Source organism: Coregonus lavaretus, assembly GCF_964263955.1.
Source record: "Coregonus lavaretus genome assembly, chromosome: 11".
Classification (NCBI taxonomy): Eukaryota; Metazoa; Chordata; class Actinopteri; order Salmoniformes; family Salmonidae; genus Coregonus; species Coregonus lavaretus.
The window spans coordinates 46376555-46398601 of NC_139998.1; the positions used below are offsets into that span (position 1 = coordinate 46376555).

The window sequence follows — 22047 nt, forward strand, 5'->3', positions numbered from 1 at the left end:
ACTATTTAATCAATTTTAGAATAAGGCTGTAATTGTCAGCTTCCTGCCTCCTGTTTGTCTCCGGGCCTCTAGAGGTCATCTGTGTTCCCCTCTGCCTTAGTTCTTCCTCGTGTGTCCTTATTAGCTTTATCCAGGTCACCTGTGCCTTGTTTCCCCTAGAGTATTTTAGCTGTGTTTTTTCCCCTTGTTCCTCACTTGGTCTTTGAGTCCTGGCTATGTGTCTCCTGCTGTGTCCCACAGAGTCTTTCCGAGTAAGCTTTTCTAAGTTATCTTTATTTTGTTTTTCTCCCCTCGTGGAGTTATTTTGTTTTGTCCTCCTGTTTTGTTTACTCTGTTAGCATACCTCTTTCTGAGAAGAACTTTTGTTGGATTATTTTTGAAGTGCAAAGAAATACCTTTTTTTATATTAAATCTACTTTGCCTGGAGTATTGCCTTGAGTGTTTCGTTTGGGTCCTACTATACCTCCTCTGTGGCTTAGGGGTAGAACACCCAACTCTCCACATCTGAGACCTGAGTTCAAGCCCAGCTTGTGACAGAAAGACCAAGTCCATCATGGACTCAGAAACACTCAGTTCCAAGGACCTGTTGGCGGTGATCGCTCGACATGAGGCATCTTTCCAGCGCCATGAAGCCGTTCTCAGCCGACAGGAGGAGCTGATGGCTAGTCATTCTCAACTCCTGGCCGAGATGATGAGTTCCCTCCGCCAGCTCTTTGAACGCCTCCCTGGTCCTTCCCCTTACTCCAGGTCACCCCCCAGTGACGACAGGCCTTCTCCATTGGCGGAGCCCCGACTACCACCTCCCAAGCCCTTTTCTGGGGACCCAAGCTCTTGCCAGGGTTTCCTCACCCAATGCTCCCTCACCTTCGAGCTCCAACCCTCAAGTTTTCCCACAGACCGTTCCAAGATTGCCTACATCATTACCCTTCTTTCAGACAAGGCGCTCTCCTGGGCCTCTGCGGTGTGGCAGTCCCAGGAGGCCTGTTGTGACTCCTACGCTGCATTTGTAGAAGAGTTCAAGCGGGTGTTCGATCATCCTGTCAGTGGGCGGGAAGCTTCCAAGCGCCTACTGTCTCTCCGTCAGGGTCCCCAAAGCACGGCAGATTTTGCCATTGAATTCCGGACCATAGCAGCAAGGAGCGGATGGAATGATGAAGCGCTGAGGGTCTGTTTTCAGGGAGGGTTATCTGAGCCCCTTCAGGATGAGTTAGCTACCCGAGAACCAGCTGGGGATCTCGAGTCCCTCATAGCCTTGGCCATCCGCCTGGACAATCGTCTAAGAGAGCGGAGAACGGCTCGCCGCCAGGTGTCTCAGTCCCAAGTTCCTCTGAGCAGCTCTGTTTCTCCTGTTTGGGTTCCGTCATTCAGAGCTTCCCCGGCTCCTGAACTGCTCCAGGATTCCCCGGAGAACATGCAGTTAGGCCGTTCCAGGCTTTCTCCCAACGAAAGGGAACGTCGCATGAGGGAGCGTCGGTGCCTCTACTGCGGGGTTGTCGGCCACTTCCGCTCCACTTGCCCCGAGCTTTCGGGAAACGCCTGTCCCCGCCTAGCTACAGGAGGGCTGTGATGGGGAAAATTAGAGCTCCTCCTACTAACTCTGTCTTAGCTATTCCAGCCACTCTGTCCTGGAAGGGCCACCAGCATCGGGTCCAGGCTATGATCGATTCCGGTGCCGCAGGTGATTTCCTGGATTTAACCTTGGCTAAGGAACTTAAGATCCCTACCCAACTACTTCCTCAACCCCAGGCAGTTACAGCCTTAGATGGCAGACCTCTGGAACCAGGAAAGGTTACAGAGGCGACTCAGTCCCTGCGACTTACCATCTTTCAACACCAGCAGGAGGAGACCTTCTATCTCATTGACTCCCCCGAGTATCCTATTATCCTGGGTCACCCTTGGCTATGCAGACATAATCCCCAGATCGACTGGCCTACTGGCACCATTCTAAGCTGGGGTCCCACTTGCCAACTCACCTGCATGCTTCAGAGTCCCTCAGCCCCTAGTACCCAGTTTCAAGAGTCTGTTGACGTCTCCCGAGTCCCCAGTGTTTACCATCGGTTCAAGGCAGTGTTCAGCAAGTCCCGGGCTACTTCCTTACCGCCTCACCGCACGTATGACTGTGCCATTGATCTACTCCCTGGTTGCTGCCCTCCTAGAGGTCGGATCTTTTCCTTATCCTCCCTCGAGCACTCAGCTATGGACACCTACATTAAGGAGTCCTTGGCAGCCGGCCTCATCTGTGCCTCTACTTCCCCGGCTGGGGCGGGCTTCTTTTTTGTTGAAAAGAAAGACGGGGGTCTTAGGCCTTGTATTGATTACCGGGGACTCAACAAGATCACGGTTCGGAATCGATACCCCCTTCCTCTCATGGCCACTGCTTTTGAGCTGCTTCAAGGGGCTTCCATTTTTACTAAACTGGATCTCCGCAATGCTTACCATCTCGTGCGGATCCGGCCAGGTGACGAATGGAAGACGGCATTCAACACGCCCACGGGGCACTATGAATATCGGGTGATGCCGTTCGGGCTCACCAATGCCCCCGCAGTATTCCAAGCCCTGATTAATGATGTTCTCCGGGATATGCTTAATCTGTTCGTCTTCGTGTACCTGGACGATATCCTCATCTTCTCGAGGTCACTGAAGGAGCATGAGGGGCATGTTAGCAGGGTTCTCCAGAGGCTCCTTGACAATCACCTCTACGTTAAACCTGAGAAGTGTGAATTTCATGTTTCCCAGACCCAGTTTCTCGGGTTTATTGTCACTCCCGGCCACCTAGAGATGGATCCCAAGAAGGTCAAAGCGGTCCACAGCTGGCCCACACCTGCCACGGTCAAGGAGGTTCAACGGTTCATTGGCTTTTCTAACTTCTATCGGAAGTTCATTAAGAATTTCAGCTCTGTGGTAGCCCCCTTGACGACGCTTACCAAGGGAGGAGGGACCAAGATTCACTGGGGTCCGGAAGCAGCAGGGGCCTTCGAGGATCTCAAGCGCCGCTTCACTTCTGCTCCGATTCTGGTGATCCCTGACCCAGAAAGACCTTTCGTGGTGGAGGTGGACGCCTCAGAGGTGGGGGTGGGAGCCGTCCTGTCACAGAGGGGTGAGGATGGGAGATTACACCCTTGTGCCTTCATGTCTCGCCGCCTGTCTGAGGCCGAGCGCAACTACCACGTGGGGGATCGAGAGTTGCTTGCGGTAAAACTGGCCTTGGAAGAGTGGCGCCATTGGCTTGAGGGGGCTCAGCATCCTTTCCAGGTTCTCACAGACCACAAGAACCTGGAGTATCTCCAACAGGCAAAGCGGATGAACCCTCGGCAAGCACGATGGTCCCTTTTCTTTAATCGATTCCAGTTTCTCCTGTCTTACAGACCTGGCACCAAGAACGTCAAGCCGGATGCCCTGTCTCGAGCCTATTCTCCCGAGATACAAGAGAAGCCCTTGGCATCGATTATTCCGAGGTCTAGGATCGTCGCACCTCTTCAGTGGGAACTAGAAAGAGGGGTACGAGAGGCCCTTGTCCATGAGCCCGATCCAGGCGGTGGTCCTGCCGGACGCCTGTACGTTCCTCTCTCTGTTCGGGCCCGCGTCTTGCAGTGGGGTCATGAGTCGCCCTTGACATGCCATCCGGGTAGTGCTCGCACACTGGAATTCCTCCAGCGGCGGTTTTGGTGGCCGTCCATCAAGAAGGACGTGCAGGTCTATGTTGAGGCCTGCCCTGTGTGCAACCAAGGAAAGTCGACACGTCAGCGACCCCAGGGACTGCTCCATCCCTTACCTGTTCCTCGCAGGCCATGGTCACACCTTTCTCTGGACTTTGTTACGGGACTTCCTCCATCCCAGGGCAACACAGTTGTCCTAGTGGTTGTAGACCGGTTCTCTAAGGCTGCCCGGTTTATTCCCCTGCCCAAGCTGCCCTCGGCCAAGGAGACTGCTGAGCTCCTCATGAACCATGTCTTCCGGATATTTGGAATTCCCCTGGACGTTGTCTCCGACCGAGGTCCCCAATTCTCGTCCCGGTTTTGGGGGGCCTTCTGCAGGCTTATTGGGGCCACAGCCAGCCTATCGTCTGGGTTCCATCCAGAGTCTAATGGCCAAACGGAACGGATTAATCAGGATCTGGAGACCACCCTGCGGTGTATGGCGGCCAGTAATCCCACGTCTTGGGCCACCTATATCATTTGGGCGGAATATGCCCACAACACCCTCCAGTCCTCAGCCACCGGATTGTCCCCCTTCGAATGCCAGTTCGGATACACCCCTCCATTATTTCCAGAGGAAGAGGCGCAAGTTGGTGTTCCCTCGGCCCAGCGCTTTGTCCAACGCTGTAGGCGGACCTGGAAGAAGGCCAGGCGTACCCTCCTTCGGACCTCCCAGAGATACCAAAGTCAGGCTAATCGCCGCCGCCGGACGGCCCCTAGTTTCCGAGCTGGTCAGAGAGTTTGGTTGGCCACCAAGAACCTGCCCCTCCGGGTCGAATCCAAGAAGCTTTCCCAGAAATACATCGGCCCTTTCCGCATAGCAAGGAAAGTTAACCCTGTTTCTTATCGTTTGGTTCTCCCTCGCTCCCTTAGAATTAACCCCACTTTCCATGTTTCACTACTAAAACCTGTCTTGTCTTCTCCCTTTGCCCCCCCCACGCAGACCCCCGCCACCTCCCAGGATCATTGACGGCCAGCCAGCCTTCACAGTGCGCCGGATACTGGACTCCCGGAGGGTCCAGAACTCTCTGCAGTATCTGGTGGACTGGGAGGGCTACGGGCCAGAGGAGCGCTCCTGGGTTCCAGCCAAGGACATCCTGGACCCAGGTTTGATCCGAGAGTTTCGCACCCTGAGGCCAGGGTGTTCTGGAAGGAACGTCAGGAGTCGTTCCTAGAGGAGGGGGTCCTGTCAGCTTCCTGCCTCCTGTTTGTCTCCGGGCCTCTAGAGGTCATCTGTGTTCCCCTCTGCCTTAGTTCTTCCTCGTGTGTCCTTATTAGCTTTATCCAGGTCACCTGTGCCTTGTTTCCCCTAGAGTATTTTAGCTGTGTTTTTTCCCCTTGTTCCTCACTTGGTCTTTGAGTCCTGGCTATGTGTCTCCTGCTGTGTCCCACAGAGTCTTTCCGAGTAAGCTTTTCTAAGTTATCTTTATTTTGTTTTTCTCCCCTCGTGGAGTTATTTTGTTTTGTCCTCCTGTTTTGTTTACTCTGTTAGCATACCTCTTTCTGAGAAGAACTTTTGTTGGATTATTTTTGAAGTGCAAAGAAATACCTTTTTTTATATTAAATCTACTTTGCCTGGAGTATTGCCTTGAGTGTTTCGTTTGGGTCCTACTATACCTCCTCTGTGGCTTAGGGGTAGAACACCCAACTCTCCACATCTGAGACCTGAGTTCAAGCCCAGCTTGTGACAGTAATGTAACAGAAGGTGGAAAAAGTCAAGGGGTCTGAATACTTTCCGAATGCACTGTATAAAAGGATGCAGGGAATATTTGCTGAAAGTCACCATAGGAAGATCCCTTAGTCTTTCTGCAATGATTAAAGGGATAGTTTGAGATTTTGGCAATTAAGCCCTTTATCTACTTCCCCAGCATGCTAGCTGTTCCTGTAGATGTCTAGTCATTGTGCTAATGCTAGTTTGCATTAGCTTGCAAAACTACATTTAACTTCCTTCATACTGGACGCAGAGACATAAAAAATGGTATCCACCAGTTTATCAGACTCTGGGGAAGTAGCTTCATTGCTACTTCATTGATAGATCCAAGATGGCATAGCAGAGCGGTCGTGTTCTCTTGTGTGTCCATGTAGATAGCCTGTTTTTTGTATTTTTTTTTGTATTTTACGTATATATTTCCCTATCACACTTTTCATCCTACTAAATATACTTTCCTGCAACCCGCCTCACTCAATGTGGAACGGATTCTATTATTTACTCACCTTTATCTAGAATCTCCAGTTGAAACTAGCCAGCCGGCTAACTAGCTAACTAGCTACTTGCTATTAGCCACCGTTAGCGGTTTTCACCCAGAACATTGGATTTTCTGCCGGAATAACTGAATCACTGGACCTTAACACCGGATCTAGCTAGCCGCAACCGAATGGATGTCGAATGGATGTTGCTGTAGGCTAATCACCACTGCCCCCGAAGCAACAGTTAGCCTTGAGCCTTGAGCTAGCCCCGGCTATCTACCTCTCTGTCTACCGGACGGGAGTAGCCAGCTAACCAGCTAACTAGCTACTTGCTATTAGCCACCATTAGCGGCTTTTCTCCATTGTCCGTGGCCTGCACTACCTACCAGCCAGCTCTAGCCTGGACTATTATCGGCCAGTCTGCACTGTCTGCACAGCGCGTTATCGACCTAGAACCTATCAGATTTTCTGCCGGAATCACTGAATCACTGGACCTTTAACACTGGATAATCGCAACTAGCTAGCTGCAACCAAATGAACATTGTTGTTGGATAATCAGCCTTGAGCTAGCCTTGAGTCAGGCACATCTCCCGGCTATCTACCTCTCTGTCAACCGGACGGGACCTCCTAGAGTCGACACAGAGCCCTGCCGATCCATCACGACTGGTCTGCCGACGTAATCGTCTGTGGTTTCAACAGGCTTCCCGTTGCGACGACCACGAAGATCCATCTGCTAGCCCCGGCCCGCTAGCACACGCAAACAGCCATGCTTCCATCCCCAACTACAACATGTTCTGTCTAGATAGAACTGCCAAAGGGGGCAGAGTTGCAATCTACTGTAGAGATAGCCTGCAGAGCTCTATCATACTATCCAGGTCTGTGCCCAAACAGTTTGAGCTCCTACTTCTAAAAATCCCCCTTTCCAGAAAGAAGTCTCTCACTGTTGCCGCTTGCTACAGACCCCACTCAGCCCCCAGCTGTGCCCTGGACACCATATGTGAATTGATTGCCCCCCATTTATCCTCAGAGTTCGTACTGCTTGGTGACCTAAATTGGGATATGCTTAACACCCCGGCCATCCTACAATCCAAACTAGATGCCCTCAATCTCACACAAATTATCAACGAACCTACCAGGTACAACACTAATTCCGTAAACATGGGTACCCTCATAGATATCATCCTGACTAACTTACCCTCTAAATACACCTCCGCTGTCTTCAACCAGGATCTCAGCGATCACTGCCTTATTGCCTGCGTCCGTAACTGGTCCGCGGTCAAACGACCACCCCTCATCACTGTCAAACGCTCCCTAAAACACTTTAGCGAGCAGGCCTTCCTAATTGACCTGGCCCAGGTATCCTGGATGGATATCGATCTCATTCAGTCAGTAGAGGATGCCTGGTTGTTCTTTAAAAGTAATTTCCTCTCAATCATAAATAAACATGCCCCATTCAAAAAATACAGAACTAAGAACAGATATAGCCCCTGGTTCTCCTCAGACTTGACTGCCCTTGACCAGCACAAAAACATCCTGTGGCGTACTGCATTAGCATCAAATAGCCCCCGCGATATGCAACTTTTCAGGGAAGTTAGGAACCAATATACACAAGCAGTTAGGAAAGCAAAGGCTAGCTTTTTCAAACAGAAATTTGCATTCTGTAGCACTAACTCCAAAATGTTTTGGGACACTGTAAAGTCCATGGAGAATAAGAGCACCTCCTCCCAGATGCCCACTGCACTGAGGCTAGGAAACACTATCACCACCGATAAATCTACAATAATCGAGAATTTCAACAAGCATTTTGCTACGGCTGGCCATGCTTTCCACCTGGCTACCACTACCCCGGCCACTAGCTCTGCATCCTCCGCTGCAACTTGCCCATGCCCCCCTCGCTTCTCCTTCACACAAATTCACACAGCTGATGTTCTGAAAGAGCTGCAAAATCTGGACCCCTACAAATCATCTGGGCTAGACAATCTGGACCCTTTCTTTCTAAAACTAGCCGCCGAAATTGTCGCAACCCCTATTACTAGCCTGCTCAACCTGTCTTTCGTAACGTCTGAGATCCCCAGAGATTAGAAAGCTGCCGCGGTCATCCCCCTCTTCAAAGGGGTGACACTCTAGATCCAAACTGTTACAGACCTATATCCATCCTGCCCTGCCTTTCGAAAGTTTTTGAAAGCCAAGTTAACAAACAGATCACCGACAATTTCGAATCCCACCGTACCTTCTCCGCTATGCAATCCGGTTTCCGAGCTTGTCATGGGTGCACCTCAGCCACGCTCAAGGTCCTAAACAATATTATAACCGCGATCGATAATAGACAGTACTGTGCAGCCGTCTTCATCGACCTGGCCAAGGCTTTCGACTCTGTCAACCACCGCATTCTTATTGGCAGACTAAATAGCCTTGGTTTCTCAAATGACTGCCTCGCCTGGTTCACCAAACTACTTCTCAGATAGAGTTCAATGTGTCAAATCGGAGGGCCTGTTGTCTGGACCAATGGCAGTCTCTATGGGGGTGCCACAGGATTCAATTCTTGGGCCGAGTCTTTTCTCCGTGTATATCAATGATGTCGCTCTTGCTGCTGGTGACTCTCAGATCCACCTCTACGCAGACGACACCATTTTGTATACATCTGGCCCTTCATTGGACACTGTGTTAACAAACCTCCAAACGAGCTTCAATGCCATATACAACACTCCTTCAGTAGCCTCCAACTGCTCTTAAACACTAGTAAAACTAAATGCATGCTCTTCAATCGAATGCTGCTGGCACCCGCCCACCCGACTAGAATCACCACTCTCGACGGGTCTGACCTAGAGTATGTGGACAACTACAAATACCTAGGTGTCTGGTTAGACTGTAAACTCTCCTTCCAGACTCACATTAAGAATCACCAATCCAAAGTTAAATCTAGAATCGGCTTCCTATTTCGCAACAAAGCATCCTTCACTCATGCCAAACATGCCCTCGTAAAACTGACTATCCTACCGATCCTTGACTTCGGCGATGTCATTTACAAAATAGCTTCCAACACTCTACTCAGCAAATTGGATGTAGTCTATCACAGTGCCATCCGTTTTGTCACCAAAGCCCCATATACTACCCACCACTGTGACCTGTACGCTCTTGTTGGCTGGTCCTCACTACATATTCGTCGCCAAACCCACTGGCTCCAGGCCATTTATAAATCACTGCTAGGCAAATCCCCGCCTTATCTTAGCTCATTGGTCACCATAGCAACACCCACCCGTAGTATGCGCTCCAGCAGGTATATCTCACTGGTCATCCCCAAAGCCAACACCTCCTTTGGCCGCCATTCCTTCCAATTCTCTGCTGCCAATGACTGGAACAAATTGCAAAAATCTCTGAAGCTGGAGACACTTATCTCCCTCACTAACTTTAAGCATCAGTTGTCAGAGCACCTTACCGATCACTGCACCTGTACACAGCCCATCTGAAATTAGCCCACACAACTACCTCATCCCCATATTGTTATTTATTTTGCTCATTTGCAACCCAGTATCTCTATTTGCACATCATCTCTTGCACATCTATCATTCCAGTGTTAATACTAATTGTAATTATTTTGCACTATAGCCTATTTATTGCCTTACCTCCATAACTTGCTACATTCGCACACACTGTATATATATTTTCTGTTGTATTTTTGACTTTATGGTTTGTTTTAACCCCATATGTAACTCTGTGTTGTTGTTTTTATCGCACTGCTTTGCTTTATCTTGGCCAGGTCGCAGTTGTAAATGAGAACTTGTTCTCAACTGGCTTACCTGGTTAAATAAAGGTTAAAAAAAAAAAAAAAAAAATTGCCAAAATGCCAAAATCTCTAACTATTCCTTTAAATACCTGTCCCAAAGGCCATACTAAATCAAAATATTGTTTCTACACGCAGATGTCATAGAAGAGACACAAAAGCATTTGGGACATTTCCTATTTCCCACTGCTGTTATTAGACACAATCCGATTTGTCTCCTGTGAATGGAGCTGCTAAATTTCTAGAACAAAACACTTAAGTGCATGTACTTCTAATCTTCTTTTTGAAGCTGAGCCCAATCCGGCTCCCCCAGTGTTCATACTGGCATGGTAAGGGTTACACCGAGGAGGCATGTGTGCGTCATAGGTAGGCCCATCTCTGCAAGGCATCGTGGGGGCGGACCCGTTCTGTGGGCAGACCACATCTGTCTGTGATGTCAGAGAGAGGGAGCAGCGACGGAACTCTCAGTGGCAGATGTAAGGGGTGAAAAGGGGGAGGGGGTGAATGCTGTTCACTGAACAGGCAAGATATTTCTGTAAGAAAGAGCTGAATACAACAGTGCAAAGCGTGCGGGGGTGGTCCTGTGAAAAAACAGCCAGTAGAGGATAAAAAGAGGCAGTAACATCTCTTAGTATTTTTTAGTTGCAATTTGAACAGGGCTGCTCGTACTATAATACACATGCTGTTGCTATACATGGTTTTGGGGCATGACGAAAAGAACCATGCAGTTGTATGTATTCACATCATTTACATTGTTTTATGACATCAGTTGAAGGCTGAATGCTCTAATGATGATTTATTTTCAGTGAATAACCCAACAAGTCATAGATTTAATGAATATGACAAGGTGGGTATATCAGTTGCTGGGAAAGTATATTATGTACAGGGCAAGACACTATATTTGAATGACATCACCAATGTACAGAAGAGTACAAAAGGAAGACAGGAGAGATGTAAACAGGGGCGTCATGCACCCCAAAAATCTGAGGGAGCACAAAGTACGTGAGGATGGCTGGCGGGTGGTCCGGAGTGGGGCTAGGTCCTCCGACCATAAATTGGAGAATTTAGCATTTTTCAAACACCTGAAAGAGCGCATTATGCTTAATTCGATGTCTATTTTGCTGCATATCTAAGCATACCTCTTGAGCTGAACTAGTAGTTCTTTTTTTTTTTTAAGAATCTAAATATTCTTCTCTGTATCTCTGTTTAAATCTGGGTAAAAGATTGAAAGGAATGCGAGTCTTATTCAGTACATTATACAATATTATTATTTCTTGCTTTTCTAAAGTCTACCAACTTTTCCAGCAGGCATGCCAGCTACGATAGTTAGACAAGCTAGCTACTCTAACTTGATTCATAGCCTGAAATTGCTTCTTGGTAGCTGCTTTTAGCAACGCTAGTATTTACACACTAGCGTGGCTGGGAATTAGCTTGCAAAAAAACTGAATAGTCTGCCGGAAGCCAGAAGTTAAATACATTTTCATTTCAACTTACTCTGTTGATTGTCTGTAGGCTTGGTCCTTATGCAGGGGGGAATTTGAGAAAAAACATCTAATTAAACAGAATTTCCAAACGTGGGTCTGTTGTAGACCCATGCAGTTCCTCAGCAAGGTCAGTTCCTCTCTGCTTACCTCATGTCAAAATAAAAGTCCCCACAAGTTCTTGCTTTTTTTTTGTTGCAGGTATTGCGCAGGTACAGGACTTTTACTTTGACATGAGGTAAGCAGAAAGGAAGTGGGTCTACAACAGACCCACGTTTGGAAAGTCTGTTTAATTTATGTTCTATTAGATGTTTTTTATCAATTCCCCCCCCTGCATAAGGACCATCCCTACGGAAAATCGGCAGAGTAAGTTGAAATGGAATATTATTTAACTTCTTGCTTCCGGTGGACTAATCAGTTTTTTTGCAAGCTAATTCCTAGCAACGCTAGTTTGTAAATACTAGCGTTACTAGAAGCAGTTAGCTTCTTGTTTGCTAGTTATGAGGTTGGGAACCTATCTGGGTTAGCTAAAGCCCACTTCATAAAATTGCTAGGTGGCTAGTAGTATTAGAGACAAATAACAACAACAAAATTACATAATAAAAAAACAATTAAAAAACGTTTTAAACAGGACAAATGAGGGGGCACGTGCCCCTGTGCCACCTATGGACATGACACCTCTGGATGTAAGGATCTTATTCTCTCAGCAATTGAGCTATTCTCCAAGTATACATCAACTCTTATATAAGAACATTCCACCTGCAGTTTAACCTTGTTCTTGAATGCATCTAACATTTGGAGGCAAAGTAATACATTGCTATTGAGCAGATACACATGTAACTATGAGAACCTGGGTCATGTTTATTAAGGACCAAATCAAAGAAAACAGCCCAAAACGTAGTGAAATGGGGACATATCTGAACTTGTGCAATAAGAAATGTTTGTATTCCGTTTTTAACAGTTTCGCTACAGTGTACCCTAATGAACACAAACCTTAACTATAATTCATACTGCAACAGCGGGTTCATTATAACAAACAAAGCAGGAGAGGAGAATCATGCCTGTATAGGTGAATTTAGAGTACACATATTTCAGTGCTACAAGTCAAGGCAGTGTGATAACACATCAGGAATGTTTGGCATCACTAATGCATTCTGGGGATGGAACACCTTTAAGCCGTGGCCAGGCCCAGGTAATGAATAGGTCTAGTGTGTACTTGTGTTGAGCAACATGTAATTTGCTGAGCTGTTGTATCCGAGGCATCACCAAGATTTATGTCCCCGATTGGAGCGGTTTAGCGTTGTTAAAGGTATTTGGTGAGAGCATCTGTCTTCATCAAATCCCCCCCAAAAATGATATGCATGCTGTATCCTCGTTGTTACAGAACATTTTACATCCCCTCCAATGACAAGTCTGTGATGGAAGTAACAAGCAAACCTTATGCCAGGTTTCAGTGTATGTTATCACGGCATGATTGCTTTGATGTGAGTGTGTTTTCTGGCTTCACCACAATTCGGTTTTGCAGTGTTTTTACTGTTAGAATGAGCAGGGGCAGCAGTTTCATGGTACATGGCCTGCCTTCACCTCTGTTCCCATCATGTGCACTCCTCTTGGCCCATGACGCAGTTTCAACGTGTAGGTGAGGTTCCACACTCACGGCTATGGGGGAATCCCTGTGTGCGAGGAGGTAGAGGAATAGTTTAATATGTGAGGTGAGAGAGCCTACGGTCGTTAGAGGAACACTACAATACCTGTCACACACAGACCCACACGCACCCATACACACTCAAAGCCACAAAGCCACAGTAAGCCCACGCATCACGGCAGTGATTTAGCGCTGTGATTTCGATGCGTGTTGACTGACATTTAGCAATTAGTTGATTAATCATCATGTCCTTCTGAACAAGAAAAAAAAAGAAAAAAAAAAGACTATTACAAAACGTTATGAAATGTCAAGAGTTTTTCCATTCATTCTCATCTCACTTTTGAAAAGAAAATAGAGGCATGCATATTAGTGATGTTTGGGGGGGGGGGGGAACGGTCAACACATCAATAATGAACACAATATTTTCATGGAAACCATGTTACTAATATACGATTAATATTGGTGTATGAGTGAAAAGTGGTGAAAAAAGTTTGTTTAGTGGGATCAAAGGGTCTGTGTGTGAGTTGACTACTACAAAGTGAGAATTACATATTTAACGATATTCTCTGTTGATTTTTCCTGATAGTCAAAGGAACCCTAAATCACTGCAGTGAACTAAGCCTGGAAGGAATTCTGTGGTTCAGACAAAAAGTTGACCTGCCCTCCGTGCCAAAAAAAATGCCTTTTTCAACATGCCCCTCTCATATCAAGTCACAACGAAAAAGTAATCACTTTGACAGTGACACCCACTTGATAAAAGCGCAAAGATTTGGGAATGAATTTAAGACATTTCACAATGATAAAAAAGAAAATATATATGCCACTCCGTCACACAAATATGCCAAGGCTCTTAGCACTTGTGTTTGGCTAAAAAAAGGGTTGAGAGTCAGAGTAGTGCAATAAAGCAGAAGCAAAATGGAATCAAAGCAAACAGTCTAGAGGGGCTCAACATTTTGACAGATGTCCTTACAAGAGAACATTAAGCTAGTCAGCGTTAGTTCAAGGAATTAACCCTGTAACATCATGTCTCACAGTGAGTGTTAAATGCATTGAGAGGAGGCTAGACAAACTCAGACAACTACTCGGGAGACAATCTCCAAAGTAATAGGAGGTCTTTCAAAACAGCAGCACTGAAATTCTCATTTCACCACTTACACTGAAATCAAATAGACAGAAAAGGAAAAGCTTCTCTTTAACAGGAATGGAGAGAGAAACTGTAATAATGTTTCCTGGCAACCTGCATTAGATGCGGGCTTCCATAAATACATGGGCAGGCTGGTATATTTGTACCCTGCAGTAAAAATAGCCCAGTTTCCCAAGGGAAGTGATGACATCAGCAGCCAGTCTGCATCAGCAGCCGTCATCTTCCTCGGGTGGCAAGGAGGGGGCCGTCGCCACGGCAACACTGTTACGCAACGTGCCGCAGGTGAGAGCGTGGCAGAGTAGAGCGAGGCTGCGTTTGGGTGGGCTGGTGCAGTGGTGTGTTGGAGGATGGGAGAGAATGAGCGGAAGACACAAAGACTAACTCTGAAATTACCCCCTCCTTCCACCCCCCTGGTCAAAGCCAGTTATCACAGCTAACATTTCAGGAAAGAAATTACAGCAGATCTGATCTGGACACCCCTTGAGCAATGACTGAGAAGCAAAGAAAATGGTTTTCCACCCTCAGCAATTCATCTTTTTACGTCGTTTTACATTTGTGGTGAAATTCTGTCTCTCAGAATGAAAGGGAAACTGACAGTGAATTAATTCCAATGCAGCAAGAATAAAGCTTTTAGCAACACAGTTAACACTAGGCATACTAGTGATTCAGAGATGCCGAATCCTTTTTATTTTAAGAGAGGTTTCCTTTTCTTTCGTACAGCCACAGATATGGTATTGTAGGGATAGTGGGAATGTATGTATATTCCAATGTATCTGACATGACACAGATTGATCCACCACATGAAAGCTGGTGGTAAAATGTATATCCTTCCAATCTTCAACTCCTTGGAGACTCTGTACTTCCCTTGTTCTAGCATGATTTGATTATACATGGCCAAAAGTATGTGGACACCTGCTCGTTGAACATTCCATAATCATGGTCATTAGTATGGAGTTGGTCCCCCCTTTGCTGCTATAACAGCCTCCAATCTTCTGGGAAGGCTTTCCACTAGATGTTGGAACATTTCTGCGAGGACTTGCTTCCATTCAGCCACAACAGCATTAGTGAGGTCGGGCACTGATGTTGGGCGATTAGGCCTTGCCCGCAGTCGGTGTTCCAATTCATCCCAAAGGTGTTCGATGAGGTTGAAGTCAGCCTCTGTGCAGGCCACTCAAGTTCTTCCACACCAATCTCGACAAATCATTTCTGTATGGACCTCGCTTTGTGCACAGGGGCATTGTCATGCTGAAACAGGAAAGGGACTTCCCCAAACTGCTGCCACAAAGTTGGAACCACAGAATCGTCTAGAATGTAATTGAATGCTCTAGCGTTAAGATTTCCCTTCACTGGAACTAAGGGGCCTAGCCCAAACCATGAATAACAGCCCCAGACCATTATTCCTCCTCCACCAAACTTTACAGTTGGCACTATGCATTCGGGCAGGTAGCGTTCTCCTGGCATCCACAAAACCCAGATTCGTCCGTTGGACTCCCAGATGTTGAAGCGTTCCCACTTCTCTAGAGTCCAATGGCGGCGAGCTTTACACCACTCCAGCCGACGCTTGGCATTGCACATGGTGATCTTAGGCTTGTGTGCGGCTGCTCGCCCATGGAAACCCATTTCTTGAAGCCCCCGACAAACATTTCTTGTGCTGACGTTGCTTCCAGAAGCAGTTTGGAACTCGGTAGTGAGTGTTGCAACCGAGGACAGACGATTTTTACGCTCTTCAGCATTCGGCGGTCCCGTTCTGTGAGCTTGTGTGGCCTACCACTTTGCGGCTGAGCCGTTGTTGCTCTTAGACGTTTCCACTTCACAATAACAGCACTTAGTTGACTGGGGAATCTCTAGCAGGGCAGAAATTTGACAAACTTAATTGTTGGAAAGGTGGCATCCTATGACGGTGCCACGCTGAAAGTCACCGAGCTCTTCAGTACGGGACATTCTCCTGCCAAAGTTTGTCTATGGAGATTGCATGGCCGTGTGCTCGATTTTATACACCTGTCAGCAACGGATGTGGCTGAAATAGCCAAATCAACTAATTTGATGGGGTGCCCACATAACCTCCCGGGTGGCGCAGTGGTCTAAGGCACTGCATCGCAGTGCTAGCTGTGCCACTAAAGATCCTGGTTCGAATCCAGGCTCTGTCGTAGCTGGGGGCCCAGCGTTGTCCAGGGTAGGGGAGGGAATGGCTGGCAGGGATGTAGCGCATGGCGGAGCATGGCGTTTGCAACGCCAAGCATGGCGTTTGCAATGCCAGGGTTGTGGGTTCGATTCCCACGGGGGGCCAGTATGAAAAATAAAGAAATCATGTATGCACTCACTAACTGTAAGTCGCTCTGGATAAGAGCGTCTGCTAAATGACTTAAAAAAAAAAAAAAAAAAACCCGCGGGTTGAATAAAGAGAAAACAATACCTTAAGAAATCCATAAATGTATAATTCTTGTGAAATGTATATCTGTAGGCTACATTGAGGTCTGGTCACAGACTGTAGGTCTATAACCACTCACATAGCCTTAATATTTACTTCTGCAGAATTGAGAATTTCTTGATGCCAGGTTACACCAAATGCAGGCAACATTTTTACTCAGGAACAAGAGTGGAGAAATATGATTTCTTTCTTTCAGCATGTTGAGAGAATGCTGATAGTATTTCAGCCACACAAAATATGTATCAATGCTGAAATCCTATCAGAAACATGTTCGGTGGTTTTCACAGCTTTCTATTACCTTACAACCAGTCAAACTGATGTCATTTGGAAATTTTGCAGAAAACATATTTTTTATTTATTTTGTTATTGCATTTTCTCCCCAGTCCCTAAACGTCTTTGCTCCGCAAAAGATGACAGAGAAAACTTTACCGTTGTCAACTAGATTTAAGCATTCATTCTATCGATCTATTACATTATTCTGTTGAGCAAGGGTTTATTTAGTCTTCTAGGGCAACATATAATGACAGAAGAGAAGCTGCATGTATCTAATTACAGACAAGTTGACTAACAAATAGCCTACCAAAATGTCTGTAATTATAAGCAGAAACATATCTAAATCAGGCAAAAAAAATGCCTGTCAAAAAATTATTACGCCATCTTTGACTGTAGCCTATAGCGCATTTTCTATATTTGGGGGTTAGGGTCAGGTGTGGGCTTCAGATTTTCACTTTATCGCGTACACTGAGTAAATAAAACATTACGAACAACTGCTCTTTCCATGACAAAGGGTGAATGGGGAAAACAAAAGATTTAAGTGCCTTTGAACGGGGTATGGTAGTAGGTGCCAGGCGCACTGGTTTGAGAATGGTCCACCACCTAAAGGACATCAAGCCAACTGGACACAACTGTGAGAAGCATTGGAGTCAACATTGGTCAGCATCCCTGTGAAACGCTTTCGACACCTTGTAGAGTCCATGCCCCGACGAATTTAGGCTGTTCTGAGGGCAAAAGAGGGTGCAACTCAATATTAGGAAGGTGTTCCTCCTAATGTTTTGTACACTCAGTGTATAGTCGGATGGTTGCGGATGGGTTATTAGCAATTGCGGGTGAACAAACAGCTGACATGTGCACCACTAATGTACGCCTACATTCATACAGGGCCATTATCATCATGAGTCACAGGCCATCTGATGTCCATTGTCTACTTGCTAACTGTACTAGTTCCAGTTAATTGGTATGGGGACAAAATAATTGCAACCTGTAACTTTTGTTTGACATGTTTTGCCATCTACATTTTAAACTATGAGCAAATAAATAGGCTAGTAGTTCTGGGGTTGGCATTAACTCTATGGGTATCATTTTAAAACTGAAAGACAGAAAATGTATATTAGTCACAAGCTTGAAAGCTTTATCTTGGAGAGAGCCATTTGTCTTTATCTCAGGGCTTAGCACTGTGGCATATCCTGGCAGAGGAAAACCTTCCAACCGGAGACCATTAACCATCTCTTTCTCCCTCATACACATCAATACCCTATTTTCTCTCATAGTAGTTCCCCACAATGGTGCGGAATTGTGGCTTACAGGGACATCTAATACATAGGAGTAATGCTATAGCCATGGATTTGGGTATAGGGTAACTTCAACATTCATTAAAGTATCTCTCACAATCGAGCGAGGCCTCTACAAACTAAAAGAAATGCCAGCAAAGTCAGAAAAATAATGGCCATTAGCTTGAAACTTCTGTTAATGGAATCTTTCTCAATGGTCTGAAAGTGCTGTTAAAAACAAAATACATTCACCACAGGCAGGAAAAGTCGAGGGGGCGTTTTTATGGCTGAGCACCAAACGTGGAGAACAAAATTCTACTAATTTGTTCATCTAAGTGCTACATAACTTTGATATCCAGGGTCGTATTCTTCAAGAAAGAGATGTGGTACATTGGTCTCATAATATTTATGGGACACTAAACCAGTGCTTAGGGAGTTTGGTACTGACAAACACTTTTTTGCCTTATACAAATATTTCAGAGGTAATAGAGAAACCATCTCCTCATAATTTCCACCAACCCCTTGTCAAAGAACTCCCATGCGTTTCACATTTTCAATTGAAGCTGGCTTCTCATGCAAATGAAAGAGAGATAATGTTTTTTTCAGAGTTTCATGTTTTAACTGAAACTAATAGCGATTATGTTCCATTCCGATTCATTTCAAAACAGCCACAACACATGCAAGACCACAGTAATAAAACACATAGAACAGCATCATAAATCAGTCACCATCTCACGTGATATTTAACTTGAAGAATTATAGCTTTATGTTAATCAGGGCTGCATTTTTGCCGATTCAGCAGCTGTGTGATTGCGGTTGTGCTTTAGGGGGTTAGAGAGAGGGTTACACCAGCTTTGTTATATGCATGCTTTATCATTTATGTTAACATTTTATTTTTTATAGCTAGTTATACAAGAACATAAACCTACTATGCAAATTGTGTTTTGTCATTTTAGAGGTAAGCGAACATGAGCGTTGCAAAATACCTTTTAATTATGTATGTAGACCAATTCAAAACAGATCCAACTGTTTTTTGTTCTTTCATATATTTAAGTACAGTATATTTAACAAACAAAAAATTTATTCTCATGTTCTTTTGTATAGGCTAAATTACAACATTATTGTCTCATGTTACAATTTGCAAATAAACTCCACAAAAGTAAAACATTTACAAACACCCAATTGGGACTGAGAAAATAAACTGTCAGACTTCTTGACATCTTCTTTAACCAACTAGGTATTTTCCCTCATATAACCCAATCAACTTAAGTCTTCAAATTCCAAGGGCATTAAATGGATGCCAAAAATGGGTTCTTTACATTGATAGCTTACATTACACTAAAGACAATTGGGTACAATCAATGTAGTAGATGGCCCTGGGCACAATAAAACAAAACATTGAACTTCTCAAATTGGGTCACTGTTACTTGAGGACAATAATTGCATGTTTCTGACAATGGCCCAAATTGATAACTTTAAAAAAAACTTTTCGGAAAAGATCTGTCGATAAAACAAAACCCTGCCTTTTCTGAACTGCACAGACTATTCATAGTTCTCACGGTGTGATTTCACAATTGGTGGTCAAACACACATGGTTAGAAAATAGCAGAGAGGGAGCAGTAATGGCCATTACACCAGCCATTGTGTGAGGTGACCTCCACTGACTGATAGTGTTGTCATTCTGTGAAAACTACACTCGTCTCTTACATCTGACCTGTCTGTCCCTCTCCTCAGTGCTGGTTCTTGACTCCCTGAGGTTTGCCACCTGCAGGCTTCTTCTCCTGCTGCTGCTGGCCTCTGCCCACTCCTGGCATGCCCACTCCTGGCATACCCCGGCCACGGCCTCCAAACACACCTAGACATAGAGCATACATATACAGCATGACACAAACCATTTCAAAAAGGAAACATTTAGAACATGATACTGTCATATAGGCCCCAATTGCATCACGCTACAAGCACCCCAACCAAATTTTCCCACTCCAGAGACAGTGGTTCCATCTTACCTCTGCCTGCTCCTCCCCCACGACCCTTGCCCTGCTGTTTGTTCTGCTGCATGCCCCCTCGCCCGCGGCCCTTGGACACCACCTCCTCCTTCACCATGTCGATTATTTCATCAGGGATACGCAGGTACTTTATGGTGCTTCCTCTGATGTAACACTCAGGCATCCTCCAAAATTTATCTCCATCCTAAACGATGGGAGTGAATGGGATAAGGGGAGCGTTTCAGCGTTAACTTAGTCTTAGTAGAAGCACTCCTACAAACTGAATCTTTTGACTGTCAATAGTGCCAACTTGTGGTTATACATGGACATTTTTCTGATCGTTGATTTCGGAAATAAGACTCTTTTAGAATCCGAGAGTGAAATACATTCACACTCATCTCTAACATGAAGGCTCAGCCTTCCAGAACAGTCCCATTACAAGTCAGAATGTTGAACAAACTTAATTTCAACTTACTTTACCTGTTGTCCCTATGTCAAGAGGTAATCTGATACAAAATATCCACACAGAAGTGTTATCAACCTGATCTTCAGTACGCTGGTCTGTATATCGGTTTGTTTTTCCGGTTTGTATTATCAATACCGATGCAATTCGCACGTGACAAACACTTGCACAATATGGCCGAACCTAACCGAATGGCAAACACTTCCTGCTGATAGCGAGGAAACGTGATTCTGTCAACTACGTTCGGTCACATTCGGCTATTGTTTACATATTGTGCTTCACGTGCAATGCATCAAGAGATTGAAAATACAAATGACAGAACCTACTAGCACCACAAAAAGTCAGGTAAACAACCCTTTCTAGTGGATACCCTATCTCCACCTCCTACTGGTGACCAACAGCATGTACAACCGGTAAAGTAAGTGTAAATATCATTAGTGGTTAAGAGCGCTGTGCCAGTAACCGAAAGGTCGCTGGTTCTAATCCCCGAGCGATGTGCCCTTGAGCAAGGCACTTAACCCTAATTGCTCCTATTAGTCGCTCTGGATAAGAGCGTCTGGTAAATGACTAAAATGTAAAAATGTAATTCAACATTCTGTCTTATAGAGACTATTGCATCTTTTTTAGGGCGACTTCGGGCAGACTGAAAATCCATGGAGTAACCATGGTAACAGTGATGTTTAGGCAACCATCTAGCCTATTTATTTGTGGTTGTCACTCACAAGCAACCATATACATATTTCAGATCAGTGGTCACAACTCTTGAGTCTAGACAAGTACTTATAGACAAACCCTTTACCCTTGAGGTGCAGATGACTTCTCGTAAATTAATATTCATCCAGTTGTCACAACTGACCAAGTGTCCATTATACGTCTCTCCATTCTTCAACTCCACCAGCTGAGGAGTATATGGAAGAAGAATGGGGATTAGAAATCAAAGCTGTGTGGGTTATGTTTGTACCACAAAAAACAAGGACCAAATTGATATGAACAACCAGAGACATTTTAACTCAATTGACTCAAAAAAACAATTCAGAGTAAAATACTACTACACTAAAACTTCGACTAATTTAAACCGTCCTTACCATAGGGTGGTTCTGTGCAGTCTTCAGCAAAGATAGAGGTAACTGTGAATTTCAAATATAGACGTTTAAAAAAGTCATTATACCCGTACATGTTCAGAACACATGTAACGTTAGCAAGCTAACGTTAGCTAGTTAGCCATGCAAATCTTTGCTAGCTAGTTGGTATGATAGCCAGCTAGCTAACTCGTTAGGTCAAATTAGACTTGAAATGCAAACCATGTGTTTAAATACAACATTCAAATGTATGTTTATTCTTATAATAGCTATTTTATATATTTTGTTAGCTATTAGCGTTAATACATTGAATTAACAATTTAACTACGTTCATGTTACATTATCACTTAACTAGCTACTAGTAGCTAACTGCATGGTAAACAACAGCCGCGCGTTTGTGCTCGACCCATTCCACGGTCCCACACAAGCAAATAACAGTCGTCATATTACTGTAACTCGATAAAATATATACTTACCATTATAACAGATTATATTACAAACTATCCGGTCAACTGAAATAAAAAAATGGGGTTAATTCTTTACTCACACTAACGTTTAACGTGCGGAAGTTTAACGGAAGTTGTCTCCAAAAAGTGTACCATACGTCAATAC

General features: G+C 45.2%; 1 protein-coding gene across 1 annotated transcript; it reads right to left on the minus strand.

Annotated features, from left to right (window-relative positions):
• Positions 1-18650: 18650 nt before the first annotated feature.
• On the minus strand, positions 18651-22045 carry lsm4 (LSM4 homolog, U6 small nuclear RNA and mRNA degradation associated). The gene is made up of 5 exons (XM_084171498.1): positions 21912-22045; positions 21442-21483; positions 21156-21254; positions 19915-20098; positions 18651-19763 (listed from the first exon to the last, which is right to left on the minus strand). The coding sequence occupies exons 1-5, from the start codon at positions 21912-21914 to the stop codon at positions 19639-19641; spliced, it is 453 nt and encodes a 150-aa protein (XP_084027624.1). The 5' UTR covers positions 21915-22045; the 3' UTR covers positions 18651-19638.
• Positions 22046-22047: the final 2 nt, after the last annotated feature.